The sequence below is a fragment of the Microcaecilia unicolor genome, chromosome 9, assembly GCF_901765095.1.
Source record: "Microcaecilia unicolor chromosome 9, aMicUni1.1, whole genome shotgun sequence".
Classification (NCBI taxonomy): domain Eukaryota; kingdom Metazoa; phylum Chordata; class Amphibia; order Gymnophiona; family Siphonopidae; genus Microcaecilia; species Microcaecilia unicolor.
Window position 1 is genome coordinate 141940356 of NC_044039.1, and position 17968 is coordinate 141958323.

The 17968-nt window shown below is 46.7% G+C and overlaps 1 protein-coding gene across 1 annotated transcript in view; it reads right to left on the minus strand.

Moving 5' to 3' along the window:
• The window catches only part of MGA (MAX dimerization protein MGA), an 801076-nt gene that overhangs the window by 689458 nt on the left and 93650 nt on the right, over positions 1-17968 (minus strand). Inside the window, 1 exon segment of the mRNA XM_030215215.1 lies at positions 10195-11334. Coding sequence (XP_030071075.1) covers positions 10195-11261 — 1067 coding nt within the window. The 5' untranslated portion in view covers positions 11262-11334.

Genomic DNA, 17968 nt, shown 5'->3' on the forward strand with positions numbered 1-17968 from the left:
TGTCTCAGCTGAACCAAACATCACTCTTTCTCTTGCCCCAGTGGAATGCTCTAGCAATCCAAACATTGCCAAAGTCAACCTGTGGTTCCTTCCATGCAGGGACACAGTTTAGGGCTAGGAAAGACTCAAAAAGCAGGACACCAAGGATTTTTTTTTTTTTTTTTAATTTTCAGACTACAGAAATTTTGTCATGCATCACAACCTTAATATGGCCCTAAAGGTATTCTGGGAAGTTGTGTAGAGGTGCAGAGAGCCAAGGCTGCATGCTGCTCCCACCAGTGCTCCCTAGCTGGGAGGGAGAGTGGAGGCGAGAGAAGCTTAACATGCATGTGATGCCACCTGCTGAATTATTAACTCAGTAGAGAACTGGAGCTGTGCAGGCTCTGCCATGCCTGAGAGTAGACATGTAGCCCTCATGAACTTCCCCATTTCTCTATTAGAGAGAAAGGTAGAGCAAAAGGGCCTGGCAACCTTTGCTTATATATTTTTGACACAAAGTGGTAATAAAAAGGCTAGTGATCTCATCAAAATAGGAGCACTGACCACATCTTACTCCATGCACACCATATGGGCTACACCTCAATCTGGGGAAACACTCGAGCTTCAAATCTGGCTAGATGCTAAACTCCACAGATCACACTCATCCACCTGGAGCCTTCTTCCCCCTCTGCTTTCAAGCAGGCCAAAGCATTAACTGGATGAACTGCTATGACTTAGCTCCAACGTCACCTCCTTTTATTTCAAGGCACATTACAATCAAGCAGAAGAAAGCAGATCGCTGGTGCCTGCCTTCTCCGGGGCTAGGGCAAATGCAGTAGCAAACACACTGAACTGCCATGAATTACCTGCAACATGTTACCCTCTGTCAGTGAATTACCTCCCTTACCCCCCCCCCCCCCCAAGCCATACGGGAAGCATGTAGAGGGAAGACGGGGTGTGATTACTTCAGACTCATTGACTGAGTCCCAATGGGACACAGCACCATATCAGAGCATGTGACTATAAGATGCTGCAATGAAGTATTTTTTAAAATTCTTCCTCCAAAAACTTAAAAATTGGCAGGCACTTAGGAAATATACATCGAGCCCCCACCTAAGAGGAAGGGAGGATGACAGTGGGCACTGCAGCTACATCCCCACAAAGATTAAGGGGGCAGAGATAGGATCTAGCACCACCAGTTTTAGTACTCCTCGATTCTGTGAACCAGCCTCCACCAATCCAGTAGGCACTGCAGCTACATCCTCCACAAGGATTGAGAGGACCGGGGTAGGACTCAGCACAACCAGTTTTAGCACTCCAGGATTCTTGTAGACCAGTTTCCACCAATCCTAGCCCACTAGTCTATTTACAGTGTGGGGGGGGGGGGGGAATGAGTTCCAAAGGACTGGTGCCTGCAGTGTCCCCCAAACTCAGGTCTGTTCTCTTCCTGGAATCTAGACATACAGCCTTCCCAGGAGTGGCCTACTTTAGTTGCTGCACCAAACTACATGACTGCACTGTCTGCTGAAATCCGAGAAATACTGAGGTGGTGAAGGCAGGGGCATACCCCTATAAAAAGGGAATGAAGACAGCTCTGAAATGTTTTACTCAGAATCTTTTCTTAGCAGCACAAAGGAGGCCAGTGAACAAATATCCAATCCAATCTTAGAAGCTAGTACTGAAGCATCAGTATTAATGCTTTTGATTGGACCTTGAAAATTAACCGGTTCCAATAGCCTCTAACAACGCTCTACATCAAGGACAACTGATGCACTCACATTGTTCATGTATCTGCAGTATCCAAGGCAATTACATGGTCCTTTGAGGTTGAAGCCTCTAATACACTTGGGTCACACTCTGGGGTAATGAAGAACCTATCACTGTACTCTTCAATGCTAAGGACGAACTTTCATTGTCATCTTTTGGTAGGCCAACACAGCTAGAAATTTCATGTTTAGGCTTAAGGCATGACAAGTAACATAGTAACATAGTAACATAGTAGATGACGGCAGAAAAAGACCTGCATGGTCCATCCAGTCTGCCCAACAAGATAAATTCATATGTGTATACCTTACCTTGATTTGTACCTGTCATTTTCAGGGCACAGACCGTATAAGTCTGCCCAGCAGGATTCCCCACCTCCCAACCACCAGTCCCGCCTCCCATCACCAGCTCTGGCACAGACCATATAAGTCTGCCCTCCACTATCCTCGCCTCCCAACCACCAACCCCTCTTCCCTCCACCTGCTCCACCACCCAATTTCGGCTAAGCTTCTGAGGATCCATTCCTTCTGCACAGTTGTAAGTGTCCATGTTAGACACTGTCCTTGCTACCCACACATCTTGAAGATGAGGTGCCTCCATTTATGGAACACTGAGGAAAAATAGCTACAGTGAAATCAAATGACTGATAGAAAATCAACTCGTGTTGCTTGATGCACCAGGATTACTGTAGATTGCAGGAGTACAAAAAACCTATCTGGGATTTTCAAAAGGGGAAAATTGAGGTGATAACTATAAATCTATATTAGGAAGGCAACTCTACCTTGCCATCAGTATCATCAAGCAGTACAGAGGGGCTTCTCCTTTGGTGAGCAGTGTTATGTCATCACAAGGCACTGTATTGGTGTGGATAATAAATAAATAAAAGCTGCAGGAAGGGCATGCCAAAAGAGCAATGCCCCTTGGAAGTCCTGCAGGAGCTGCGAGGTGTTTTGGAGAGCCAACAGGGGATAGGTGAAACAATTGTGTTAAATCGAGTTGATACTTTTAATTTGGAAAAGTCATTATAGGGTAAGGGAAGGCCAAGTCTAAACTTAAAATTTAATCTCCTAATGATGTAAAACTGTTCAGTCTGGGATTATTGGGCTTCCAGGGCCTGTGGAATCTAATTCTCTTTCCCCAGACCTGGGTTTTTCTTTTGAGTCCTGGTGGTGGGATCCCTCTGCCACAACCTATGGCCTCCTCAGGAAGTCAGGGTTTAGGGTCATCTGTGTGTGTGTGTGTGGGGGGGGGAGGTTTTGTTAATATCACAGACAGTCCTATTTCAAATTCTGAGCTTTTGACTATTATTGTGGATTTTCCCCAAGACAATTTTTTCCCACTCTGAGCTCACATCAGCTGACATTTTCACTTCTGGAACATTGTTCCAAGAACTGAGGGCTTGCCAAGGGTGCAGTTGGCAAACAGAGAATTTGACAAGAGAATTACTGCTGTTGAGAAATCATGTCTGCAATGGAGCCTCAGAAGTTAAATGCCACCAGGTTAGCAGAAATTAGACAGTTTGGTTGAACATCACAAACTGGAACTGATTGATAATGTGGCTAGATCCAGAAATCTGAGATTCCTTAATCTTCCTGTTATTTGGTTGTCATCTGCACAGATTTTAAGGAAATATTTTGCTGATGTTCTAAAACTCTCTAATTCTGGGGGAACTGGTACATCTAGATTTTATTACCTGACTGGCAATGTTGTCTTAACAAATGAGATTAAAGGAAGGCTGAATGTGATGGTTAAAGAGAATAGTTTCATATCTATCCATTTTTCTAGAAACTTTTCAAGATATTGCTATTCAAAGGGTAACTTTCTTGGTCTCACTTGTATCTGAACAACATAAAGTAATTGTGACTTCATGAGCATAAGGATGGGAAAATTAGGTTCTTACCATGATAAATTTCTCTCTTTTATCATAGCAGATGAAGCCATTACATATGGGTTGTGTCCATCAACCAGCAGGGGGAGATAGAGAGCACTCAACTTTTCACAGTGCCTCATGGCCAGCTAGCTCCACTGCCTCTTCAGTATTTGAAGCTTCCAAAGCAGTATGGCAAACTGCAATAGGAATAACATGAACTTTCCTCACAGCGAACGATGGCCCCTTAACAAGGGCATGAACTCACAAAAAGGAGGGAATGAACTCATCCTCCTGGACGGAATAAACACATCCTCCCAAAACATGAACTGGAGGGAATGAACTCATCCTCCTATAACTGTAACAAGAATCCTGAAGACTGTTTTCCGACTCCCCAAGGAAGGAATATAACTTCAGGAAACAAGAACAGCACCTAAAATCAGAATCACTGCAATACAGACAATCATACAGGAAGGGCTCATGGCTTCATCTGCTACGACTAAAGGAAAGAAAATTATCATGGTAAGAACCTAATTTTCCCTTCCTTGTCATCAAGCAGATGAAGCCATTACGTATGGGATGTAACAAAGCAATCCCTAAATAGGGTGGGAACAAGCCACACCACGCGCTAGCACCTGTGCTCCAAAACACGCATCCCTCCTGGCAGCCACATCCAGCTTGTAATGTCGGCCAAAAGACAGCTTAGAAGCCCATGTTGCAGCACTGCAAATCTCATAAAGAGATAGTGCTCCAGTTTCCGCCCAGGAAGAGGAAATCGCTCTTGTGGAATGTGCCTTAAAGGCTTCAGGCGGAGCCCGGCCAGACAGTAGATATGCTGAAAAGATAGCTTCTTTGAGCCAGCGGGCAATAGTGGCTTTAGACGCTGAAGACCCTCTGTGAGGACCTTCAAACAGCACAAAAAGATGATCAGAGGTCCTGAAAGAATTTCTAATTTGCAGATACTGCATCAGAGACTTGCGCAAATCCAAAAGGTGCAACTGCCCAAATTAATCTGGAAACTCCTCCTCAACAAAGGAGGGAAGAAAAACAGGCTGGTTTAGGTGAAACGCTTAAACCACCTTAGGCATGAAGGAAGGCACGGTCCGAACCATGACCCCTGACTCTGAGAATTGCAGAAAAGGGTCTCTACAGGACAGCGCCTGGAGCTCTGACACCCATCTCGCCGAGGTAATGGCCACTAAAAAGACGGCCTTCAGTGTCAAATCTTTCTCTGAAGCACGCCGAAGCAGTACAAAGGGAGCCTCCTGAAGGGCCTTCAATACTAACCCCAGGTTCCAAGCTGGACAAGGTGCCCGCACAGGAGGACGGAGCCGAAGCACCCCTCTAAGAAACCGTGCCACATCTGGATGAGCAGCTAAGGACATGCCTTCAACCTTGCCATGCAGGGAGGCCAATGCTGCCACTTGCACCCGCAGGAAATTATAGGACAAACCTTTGTGTACACCATCCTGCAAAAAGTCCAGAATCGGCGAGACAGGAGCCCGCAACGGAGAAAGCGCTCTTGAAACACACCAGACTTCAAACTGGCGCCAAATCCTGGCATAAGCCACGGAAGTGGAGCGCTTACAGGCCTGCAGGAGAGCGGAAATTACATTATTTAAGTAGCCTTTATCTCTCAATTGCGCCCTCTCAATCGCCATGCCATAAGACCAAAGCGGCAGGCGTCCTCCATGGCTACCGGACCCTGTGACAACAGGTGTGGAACCAGAGGTAACAGAAAGGGAGCCTCCAACAGCATCTGTCGGAGGTCTGCATACCAAGGCCACCTGGGCCAATCCGGGGCGATAAGGACCACTTCTCCTGGATGCAACCGAATCCGCAGGAGCACTCGCCCTATCAAGGGCCACGGAGGGAACACATACAGTAGGCCCGGAGGCCAGGGATGAGCCAAGGCATCCAACCCCGCCGAGCGAGGATCTCTCCGTCTGCTGAAGCATGGGACTTTGGCATTGGTGCTTGTCGCCATTAGATCCATCACGGGCTTGCCCCACTTGGCACATATCTGCAGGAATACTTCGTCTGCAAGTTCCCACTCCGCTGGATCGATCTGATGCCTGCTTAGATAATCGGCTTGCACGTTGCTCTGACCTGCAATGTGAGCTGCCGACAGGGACTGTAGATGCAGCTCGGCCCAGTGGCAAATTTGTTCGGCCTGCGCGGCTAGAGCTCTGCACTGAGTGCCACCTTGTCGATTTATGTAGGCCACTGCTGTCGTGTTGTCCGACATCACTCGGACAGCCAATCCTTCCAGGGTCACTTGAAAGGCCAGAAGAGCCAGAAACACCACTTTCAACTCCAGGCGGTTGATAGACCACTCCGACTCGTTGGGCATGTACAGACCCTGGGCATGCTTCCCCTGGCAATGAGCGCCCCAGCCCGTCAGGCTGGCATCTGTCACCACTAGGCACCAATCGGGGAGCGCCAGCAGCATTCCCGCCGCAACATGCTGTCCGAGAGCCACCACTCCATACTGAGGCGGGCCACAGGGAGCCAAGAAAGTCTGCACTGATAATCCTGAGATACTGGAGACCATCGCTGAAGTACAGAATACTGTAGAGGTCTCGGGTGCGCTCTCGCCCATGGCACCACGTCCAAGGTGGCCGTCATCGATCCCAACAGCTGGACAATGTCCCAAGCTCGCGGGCGGGGCATCCTCAGGAGCAGACAGACCTGATTCTGAAGCTTGCACCGCCTTTGCTTAGGAAGAAACACATAGCCCGAGGCTGTCGAACCTGACCCCCAAATATTCTAGAGATTGCGAGGGGGTCAGGTAACTTTTTGACAACCCAGCCCAGAGATTGAAGGACTGAAACCACTCTGGCTGTAGCTAAATGACTCTCTTTTTCTGAGTCTGCTCTGATGAGCCAGTCATCTATGTACGGGTGAACCCGGATACCCTCTCGCCTGAGAAAGGCAGCTACTACCACCATTACCTTGAAGAAGGTTCGGGGAGTTGTGGCAAGGCCAAAAGGCAAGGCCCGAAACTGGAAATGTTTTCCCAACACCGCAGAAACTTCTGGTGCGGGGGCCAAATTGGTATGTGCAAGTAAGCTTCTTTCAGGTCCAGAGACGTGAGAAACTCTCCTGGCTGTACCGCCGCAATGATGGAGCGCAGGGTTTCCATGTGAAAATGCCGCACTCTTAAGGACTTGTTTAGCTCTTTTAAGTCCAGGATCGGGTGAAAAGACCCGCCTTTTCGTGGCACCACAAAGTAAATGGAGTAGCGGCCTAGACCTTGTTCGGCGGGAGGCACCGGGGTCACAACCCCTATCTGGCACAGACTGTGCAAAGTCTCCTCTATCGAGGCCCGTTTGGCGACAGAACCGCATCGGGACTCTACAAAAACGTCTCTCACCAGGGCATCGAATTCTATTTGGTATCCGTCTCTGATCAGGTCCAAGACCCACTGATCTGCGGAGATTTTGGCCCACTCCTCGAAAAAGAGGGAAAGTCTTCCTCCGATGACAGGAAACGAGGAGGGGGCCAGCGCACCATCAATGAGAGGGTCGCCCCTGAACTCCAGGCCTTGAACCAGCAGCTGCGGAACATTTGTCCGAGCGAAAGGAGTTTCTCTGCTGAAAGCGGGCACGAGAAGTGAACCCAGCAGCATGCCCCGGACTGTACCTTCTAGCTTCACGGAAACGAGGTCTGTAAGAGGAGCCCGCCTGACCCTTAGAGGAAGGCTTCGGCCTATCTTCGGGCAAGCGCTGAGGTTTGGAATCCCCCAGGCCTTTAACAATGTTTTCAAGCTCCTCACCAAACAGGAAAAGGCCTTGAAAGGGCAACTTCACCAACCTTTGCTTAGAGGCCATGTCCGCCGCCCAATGTCGTAGCCAAAGAGTGCGGCAAGCCGCCACTGCTACAGCCATTTGTTTAGCCGAAGCTCTGACCATATCATAAAGGGCATCAGCCAAAAAGGACAAGGCCGACTCCATCTGCGGAGCCACTTCAGATAAGGTCTCCGCTCCATCACCGGGCTGTACCACTGCCTGCTGTAACCAAGCCAGGCAGGCTCTAGCAGCATAACAACTGCATGCAGACGCCCGAACAGTGAGACCTGCCAAATCAAAGACCGCTTCAGAGCTGAATCAAACCTGCGGTCTTGAATATCCTTCAGGGCAACACCTCCTTCAACAGGGAGGGTAGTTCTCTTTGTCACAGCCGTGACCAGGGCATCCACTTTAGGCATTGCAAAGCAAGCCAAATGTTCCTTACTCAGAGGGTATAATTGCCCCATAGCCCTGGCAACCTTCGAAGGTCCCTCGGGGTCAGCCCATTGAGCCGAAATAAGCTATTGGATGGAGTCATGCAAAGGAAAGGCTCGAGCAGGATTTCTGGTACTAGCCATCCTTGGATTAACAGAGGAGGCTGTGCCACTCCCAGGATCTTCAATCGAGAGGGCTTGTAAGGCATCTGAAATAAGCGCTGGCAGCTCCTCGCGGTGGAAAATCCTCACCGCAGACGGATCATCAAGCTCCTGTGGCAATTCTGCACCCAACTCTGGCTCCTCAGCCCAAGAAGTTCTGCCAGACCCCTCAGAATCCTCATAGCCCGACCACAGGGGGGGGGGGTGCGCCACACTCAGAAGGGGAATTAGCCCTTCTGCGTTTATCAGGAGGATAAGAAACAGGCAAAGCCAACTCCAAAAGGCCAGGATCCACCGGGGGGGGGGGGGGGGGGGGGGGGGGGGGGGGGGGGCAGGCAGAGGGTCCGAAGATCCCTGTGGAAGAGCTCTTTTAAGCATGTACGCCCTATGCAGCATTAAAACAAAATCAGGGGAGAAAACCGCTCCCTGACCGCCCGGATCCTGCCCAGGGCTATCAGCTCTATTATTAGCCTCACTCAGAGGACCCCCCCCCCCCCCCCGGATTCAAAGCTCTCCGTCGCAAAGGAGGCCGCACCATGTGGAAAATCCAAAATGGCGTCCGCTGCCAGCTCAGAGCGCGAAAGATCGCCGCTCGCCATGCTCGGGCCAGCTCTACCTTCTGTACATAGGAACATAACATAGTAGATGACGGCAGAAAAAGACCTGCACGGTCCACCCAGTCTACCCAACAAGATAAACTCATATGTGCTACTTTTTGTGTATACCTTACCTTGATTTGTATCTATTACAGAGCCCCGCTGCTGATTTGCGCTTGCCACATTAAGAACAGCGCTTTACAGTCTCCGCAGCCATCGCCGAAAACGGCGGTAAAATTAAAAAATGGCGGTTCGAGCCAAAAACGTCCCGATCGCGGGCCCACCCCGGAGGAGTCAGAAAACACTCTTACCTCACTAGACCGAGTATCACAGCTCCGGTCCTGCAGAAGAATCTCAAGAAAAAAACCTCTTTTCCAAGATCACTGCGCTAAAGCGCGACGCGACTTTTTTTTTTTTTAACACTGTGAGGAAAGCAGAGGCAAAAGAGTTAAATAAAATCACTCCGGAGGCTCAGATGAGTGGGAAAGCCAGGGAAAGGCAAACCAATGTGCCTGCATCCACGGGGGCATGGGTAAGGCAGGGAAAGGGCTGACCTATGTGCCTTCAAAGTGAAGCTGCTATAGCCTCTAACACCCTGGCTAACAACTGGCAAGCCAGGAGCCACCCCCAGGCAGATTTTTGATGGAGCTCGAAGAAGCTGCAGCCACCCTGCTTGGAGAGATAGAGAATACTGAAGAGGCAGTGGAGCTAGCTGGCCATGAGGCACTGTGAAAAGTTGAGTGCTCTCTATCTCCCCCTGCTGGTTGATGGACACAACCCATACGTAATGGCTTCATCTGCTTGATGACAAGGAAACAACTATTGCAATATGTAGCTTTTTTTTCTACACAGGTACTGCAGAAGGCAATTTTGCAACTTAAACCTCAGATTAAGGTTTCCATACAAACACAATCTCTGGGGTTTTGGGGTTGTTGTTTTTTTAATTACACGCAACTTGAAGATTTCTTGCTTGGTAAGGGAGATAAAATTCTAGTAAAAAAATTTACTTTAGCTTGCATTGGTTGAGGCAGAATTTTATTTAAGAGTCAGGAAGGGTATAATTAATGGAGCTTATCAGATTTTTTTTAAACCATAAGAATGGTTACTTATCTTTAATCTCTCGTTCCCAAGTTATGAAGACCACACACACATTTATTCTTATTTTTAGTGATATTTCTACTGGTAGATTTCTATCTTATGTATAGTACTTTTCTGTCTTACTGGACTGAAACTTTTTTTTCCAACTGATTTTCAAAAGTTTACCTCACCCAAGTAGAAAGCAGGAGACATCATCCAGACCCATAACCCACACAGAGATGACCCCCCCCCCCCCCCCCATACACACACACACACACACACACACACACGATGTCACAAACACAGGAAGCACTGCACATGCAGTTTACCATTTTAAAGAAAGCTCCATAAGTTTTTTCCATTCCAGGACCTCAAGTGACATTAGAAGCTATGTTTTAAGTTAACTGAAAATAACTCCAATCTACTAAAAATATTGCTTATAACAAGCCTCCCCTTTATAGTAAAATATTAATGGGTAAAAATTCATCTTAACTTGGAGTCCAATTCCCTTTTGCCCAGCCTACCTTTCAGCTATTTCCTCCTTCATTCTTGCGATGTCGTCAACTGGAAAATTTGGATCCAGAAAATTTAGGAAGTCCCGCTCAGCACTGAAGGACTCTTTTTCTATGTCAATATCCAACTGATCTGGAGTACTCAAAGAGGAGACTTGACTTCTATGCTGGGCATCCAACCAATCGTTCTCTAGAAATCCACGATTGCTAGGTGAGCTGGAAACACTGCCCCCTTCCTGATCAGAATTGCTTTTTGAGTGTACATCCCGCAAAGGTCTATTGTTCAACCCATCATCCCTGAACCCTTTTGCGAAGGGATTGTAGTCTATCTTTAGTTGTGTGATCTGAATGTTTTGGTAGGCTGTCACTGCAAAAAATTCAGTTTGTTGGAAAGTAAAGGTGTGTACACCTGGCCCGTTCAACTGAATAACTTCTGTAGCCTTCTCCACAGGCACCAAATGAAGACGTGGCAGATAGCGGTGCATAGAGTGAAGGATAATGTGCCCCTCCTGATCTAGGGTATTGTTGGTGAGTTTAAGCTTGTAGAAGGAGACTGGCTGATGCATCCAGTATTGCCCTGTAGATGGGGATTCAGGGTGAATGAAGACCCTGCCCAATACATGGGGCTCTGCTTTACCACTAGGTTCCCAACAGCGACCATTCCACTTGTAACGATGATTGTCCACAGGAGAGATGTCCATTACTAGGATATACTTTGAATAGAAATTCAAACCAGTTATCCAGTACCGGCAATACGGGAACATGCGTCTTCCTTGTTTAGTCAAAATCATTTCAGTATTGCGACGACAGAACTCATTCCACATGCTGTTATTGTCAAGGGTAACAGTAATGTCCCCTGAACTGCAATCAGCTGGAAGACAAGTTTTAGGTTGGGGTTTTACAAGTGTTTGTTCCGGCACACCATTGGCAGCTGCACACAAATCATGATTAGCTACCAATATTCCCTGTTCTGATGTGCCATTTCCTTGTGGTTGTTTCAAAATAACAAAGAAAGCAGGTGTTCCACCTGGCATGTTGCTACTGTCCTGTTCCTCTAACTCAGTCTGTTGTTTATCCATGGTAGGTTTAAAATGGTAGTTTCAATTAAGGGAAAATAAAACAGATTGGACAGCCCTTTCCCAGCTTACCATCCTGAAAAAAATAAATAAATGTTTTATTAATATTAAACTGATGTGATAGAAGTAGCTACTTTCATGGTTTTCTGAGGTCCACAGACTGGACCTCAAAATCTATGTATACCTGTATCTATACACATATATACATAGTATACGCTAGCAGAACCTAATACAAATTACCCAGCATGAACCCAGATTTTACTCCCCCTGGGCAAAAGCACTGTCCCCCTAACTTCAGTCAAGTGGAAAGAGGACCTATGACAAGTGCTATCTGTGGACACCCTGTTCCTGAAGTCTGCCCATCTCCTTCCTTTGGCCTCACAGCTCTGCTTTTTATAAACATATATGTTTGTAAAGAGTACACACTGGCATCCTCTATAAATATGCATTCAACAAAGCAGGGAATGGCCCTCATGGTAACTGGTGACAAAGCAAATGCCCACTTGTCCATGCCATGCTGTTTTGGAGCACTTCTAGATGAGATTATGAGTTATGATCTGGAAAAATCTATACTACTGGAAAGAAAAATGGGGCCCTTTTACTAAGGCGTGCAGAAAAATGGCCTGCACTGGTGTGCGTGCATGTTTTGGACCCGTGCAGGTCTATTTTTCAGCGTGCCGGCAAAAATAGATGTGCAGCAAAATTAAAACCAGCACGCATTCATTTTCGGCCTGAGACCTTTCCACCACCTACTGACTTAGCAGTAAGGTCTCACACATTAACCAGGCAGTAATAGTCAGCGTACGTACACTGCTGATTACCACCGGGTAAGCACCACGTGGTAGAGAATTTCTACCGCGTGTTTTGGACGAACAAAAACGGAATTACCGCCCTGGGCATACAGTAGCCTGGCGGTAGTTCCAATCTGATTAGGCGCCTACACGCCTTAGTAAAAGTGCCCCAGTGTGCGCTAAGAATGGGTTCTGAGGAGGGTGGAATACATAAGTTAGGAAGGGGTCAGAGGACTCAAGGAGGGAAAATAGTGGGCAATCTCTGGGATAGTGCTTAAGAAAAAATGTGTTCTTACCTGCTCATTTTCTTTCCTTTTGTTCCAAAGAATCAGTCCAGACTAGTGGGTTATGCCCATCTGCCAGCAGGTGAAGATAGAAAGCACTAATGAGCTGTACTTTACAGAATGCTGTGCAGAAAGTGAAAGTGCCTTGGTGCTTTGTAGCTTTTACTACATGAGACGTGGGGTAAGGAATAATATATTGTAGAGGAATATATTAGAGTTATTCCCCAAGTTTTCCACGTCATCACTGTGACCCCTGACGCAGGTGCTAGTCACCGAAACACGGCCCGTGTCGGGTCTTTTTGTCAAGGCTCATTCATTAAAGAACTGTGTTCCATTTTTAAAGGCCCGTGGTGCTGTTTTTTTTGTTTGGACTTTAGTTTGTACTTCGTTCCCTCTCTTTTGTTATATCTATGTGCATCCTGACTCAGCCAGTATTTTGATAACCACGCAGTGGAAATGTGACTTGTAACTAGAAACTCATGCCTCTTCTATAAAAAGACCACAAACAAAATTCTGCAACACTGTCGTGTCGGGTATCCTGTTCAAGGCAGTAGTGTGATACGAATGTGCGGAAGACCACGTCGCAGGTTTGCAAGTTTCTTCAATGGAGGCTGACCGCAAGTGGGCTACCAACGCAGTCATGGCTCACATTGTGAGCCATGACATGACCCTCTAGGGCCTGCCTAGCTTGGGGATAAGTGAAGGAAATGCAATCTGCCAGCCAATTAGAAATGGTGTGTTTCCCCAATGGTAACCCCCATCCTGTTAGGTTCAAAAGAAATAAAAAGTTGGGCAGACTGTCTGTGGGGTCTGGTCCGCTCCATGTAGTAAACTGATGCTCACTTGTAATCCAAGGTGTACAAGCTGCTTTCGCCAGGATGTGCATGAGGTCGGGAAAATATGTTGGCAACACAATCGACTGGTTCAGTTCTATTCAATGCAGGTCTTATATACTGCTAATATGCCCTTCTCAGGATTCAATGCAGTTTACATTATCAGTGAGGCGGAAGTTGGTACAATATTGTAAGAAGGACATTGGGCGAGTATAATCTTGTTGGTTAGATACAATATAAGTAGGACATTGTGCGAGTATAATCTTGTTGGATAGATACAATTGAAACAGTATTGTAAGTAGGACATTGGGTGAATACTATCTTGTTGGTTTGATACATCTTATCTGTCTAGCACTATAGAACTATAAGGTGTGAGAGTGGTAGCTGTTTCATATAGTAGTTCAATAGTCCAGAGGTTTGAGTGGAGATTGTTATGTACTAGGCTTTAAGAAAAGGTAAGTTTTTAACCTCTTCAGGAAGCTGAGGTACTTAATCTCTGATCTCAAAGCCAGAGGTAGTGAGTTCCATAGAGAGATTCTTGATACCGGGAAGAGCAAGTTAAAGATCTTTTGAAATCAGATTCCCTTGAAAAAAAGGTGGGGCTAAGATCAATTGTTCTTTCAGTCTGAGTGGACGATGCAGATGAGATATTGGTCAATAGTTCAGATGTAGTACCATGCAGAATCTGAAAGACTAGACAGGCGGCTTTAAACCTAGTTCTTTCAGCTATGGGTTACCAATGCAGTTTAGTAAGAAGACGTAACAATGGTGTATCTATTTATTTTGAAAATTAGTCTTGCTGCAGTGTTCTGTATGATCTGTAGTTTATTTTGATATTGGACCTTAATACTAAAAAAATAAGACATTACAGTAGTTCAGATGTGGTAGGATCAGCATTTGGACCAGTAGAGCAAAGGCCTTTTGATTAAAGAATGATTGAATTAGCCGTAGTTTCATTTTAACACATCGTTTTCTTCCATAGTTGATTGATATGGAATGAGAATGATAGGGAAGAGACTAGGAGGGCCCCAGACACTCTGGCTTCTGATTCAACTAGGAAGATTCTGTCATTGGATAGTGTTATTGAGGTTGGGCCTCAACTCCTTGATTTCGGAACCAAAAGGATATTGGTCTTTTGCGTATTCAGTTTACTTGCCAAAGCCCAGGTCTGAATATTGTTCATCCCGGTTGTTACGAAATCAGACTGGATCTTGGTGTGGAGGTGTCAGCAGTAGAAGGAGCATGATGTCATCAGCGTGTAATAGTTCTCCTAAGCTCAGGTGTATTGAACTGAGGGAGGACATGAAGAAGTTAAATAAGACAGAAGATAACAGGGATCCTTGAGGGACACCACATTTTGGGATCCAGTGATTTGAAAGGTGTTTGTTTTATTTTACAGAGTAGCTTCAGTTTGAGAGGAATCTGTTGAGCCACTTGAGGACTGGTCCAGTCGTTCGAGTAACACTGCGTGATCCACTGCGTCAAACGCTACCAAGATGTCAAACTGAAGTAGTAGAACCTGATTCCCCTTGAATAGGTATTGTTTGACATATTTTGTTAGTACTAAGAGCAGGGTTTCGGTGCTGTGTGTGGATCTGAATCCAACTTGGGATTAGTGTAAAGTAGAAAAAGTTACCAGATATTTTGAAAGTTGTTTGCAAAGATTCCTGCATTTTGGTAAACAGTGGTATGACAATTTGCTGTAGAGGTTATATCTAATCCTGTGCTCTGTGCCCTTCAGTAGTGGTGTGAGCACAATTTTGCCCATGTCTAGAGGAAGAGAACCTGAACCTAGCAGCTTATCGAGGTAATCCGTTAGCCACTGGATAACCTATGGTGGAGTGGACTGGAACAGGAATTCCAGGCAGTGGTCTAGGAAGAAGTGCGAGTGTGAGCATTTTAGTAGCAGTAATTTTGCATCTTCAAATAATAGCGGCAGAAGGGTTTCCCATATTTGCTATAGTTCCCTGAATTGGGTCTGAGCTTGACCATGACTCTTCAGTTATAGTCTTAAGTGGAAGAGTAGCCTAGTAGTTAATGCAGCGGACTTTGATCCTAGGGAACTGGGGTCATAAAGTAAATAAGTATTGCCATACTGGGACACACTAAAGGTTCATCAAGCCCAGCATCCTATTTCCAAAAGTGGCCAATCCAGATCACAAGTACCTGGGAAGATTAAAACAAAAGTACAATACATTTTATGCTGCTTATTCTAGAAATAAGCAGTGGATTTTCCCTAAGTCCTTTTTAATAATAGTCTATACACTTTTCCTTTAGAAAGCCATCTAAATCTTTTTTAAACCCCACTAACTGCTTTTACTACATTCTCTGGCAATGAATTCCACAGTTTAATCACATTGAATAAAGAAATTGTTTTTCTGATTCATTTTAAAATTTACTAATTTGTAGCTTCATTGCATGCCCCCTAGTCCTAGTATTTTTGAAAAGCGTAAACAAGCGATTCACGCCTACCCATTCCAATCCACTCATTTTATAGACCTATCTTCCCTCAGCCATCTTTTCTCCACGCTGAAGAGCCCTAGCCATTTTAGCCATTCCTTGTAGGGAAGTTGTCCCATCCCCTTTATCATTTTCGTTGCCCTTCTCTGTACCTTTTCTAATTCCACTATACTTTTATTACGATGCGGTAACCAGAATTGAACACAATATTCGAGGTGCGGTCCACACAATAGAGCGATACAAAGGCAATATAACGTCCTCATTTGTGTTTTCCATTCCTTTCCTAATAATACCTAACATTCTATTTGCTTTCTTAGCCACCGCTGCACACTGAGCAGAGGGTTTCAATGTATCAACAATGACGCCGAGATCCTTTTCCTAGTCAGCGACTCCTAATGTGGAACCTTGCATGATGTAGCTATTATTCGGGTTCACTTTCCACTTGCTCAAATTAAACATCATCTGTCATTTAGATGCCCAGTTTCCCAGTCTCGCAAGGTCCTCTTGTAATTTTACACAATCTTCTTGCAATTTAACAACTTTGAATAACTTTGTGTCATCAGTTACTCCCATCCCTAGATCATTTATAAATGTTAAAAAGCAGCGGTCCCAGCAGAGACCCCCAGAGGAACCCCACTATCTACCCTTCCCCATTGAGAATACTGACAATTTAACCCTACTCTCTGTTTTCTATCTTTTAACCAGTTTTCAATCCACAATGGGACACTACCTCCTATCCCATGACTCTCTAATTTCCTCTGGGGTCTTTCACGAGCAGGGCCGGCGTAACCCGGTAAGCATGGCAGGGGGCACTGACCTCTGGAGGGTGCCACAAGCCATGCTTACTGCCGCTGGGCTGCTCACAGTTCCAGCTTCAGGTGCAGACAGCTCTCAGTCCTCACCTGCCTGCCCCCCAGCTTCCTGACAACCCTCCTTTCCTTCCTGCCCTCTTGCATTTAAATCTTTTACTTCCAGTTGCAGTGGCAGCGGTGGCAGTGAAAGCAGCAGGCTCGCCTCCAGCCTTCCCTCCCCTCAGTGTCCTGCCATCGCAGAAACAGGAAATTACATCAGAGGAAGGCGGGACACAGAGGAAAGGGAAGGCTGCAGGCGAGCCTGCTGCTTTCACTACCGCCATCACCGGTGCAACTTAAGGTAAAATAAAAGATTTAAACGCAGGGTGGCAGAAAGAAAAAGGGGAATGTTGTGGGAGAAGAGGGTGGGCAGGTGGGGCTTGGATTGGAAATAGAACTTGGGGGCTGGGGTAAGCCACTGGACATAGCTAGGAGGGGAGGGCAGAGGAGAATCACTGGACATGGATAGGAGGGGAGGGGAGGGGAGGGCAGAGGAGAATCACTGGACATGGATAGGAGGGGAGGGCAGAGGAGAATCACTGGACATGGATAGGAGGGGAGGGCAGGAGAAATGTTGGACATGGATGGAGGAGAGGATGGAGGGAAGGGCAGGAGAAATGTTGGACATGGATGGAGGAGAGGATGGAGGGAAGGGCAGGAGAAATGTTGGACATGGATGGAGGAGAGGATGGAGGGAAGGGCAGGAGAAATGTTGGACATGGATGGAGGAGAGGATGGAGGGAAGGGCAGGAGAAATGTTGGACATGGATGGAGGAGAGGATGGAGGGAAGGGCAGGAGAAATGTTGGACATGGATGGAGGAGAGGATGGAGGGAAGGGCAGGAGAAATGTTGGACATGGATGGAGGAGAGAATGGAGGGAAGGGCAGGAGAAATGTTGGACATGGATGGAGGAGAGGATGGAGGGAAGGGCAGGAGAAATGTTGGACATGGATGGAGGAGAGGATGGAGGGAAGGGCAGGAGAAATGTTGGACATGGATGGAGGAGAGGATGGAGGGAAGGGCAGGAGAAATGTTGGACATGGATGGAGGAGAGGAAAGACAGGAAGGAGATGCACATGGATATAGCAGGAACAGAGGAGAAATGCTGAACAAATGGAGTGGAGGGCAGGGAAGAGAGGAGAAATGTTGAACAGGGATGGAGGAGAGGGAAGACAGGAAGGAGATGCACATGGATATAGGAGGAACAGAGGAGAAATGCAGGACAGATGGAGTGGAGGGCAGGGAAGTGAGGAGAAATGTTGGACAGGGATGGAGGGAAGGAAAGAAAGAGGAAGGAGATGCACACAGAGGGAAAGGGAGAGGAGAAATGATAGACATGGATGAAGGGGAGGGAAGACAGATGTACATGGAAGGAGAGAGAGGAAGTGAGATGAACATGGATAAAGGGAAGGGGAGGGGAGAGAGGAAATGAAATGAACATGGATAAAGGGGAGGAGAGGAGAAAGGCTGGACATGGATGGAAAAGGGAG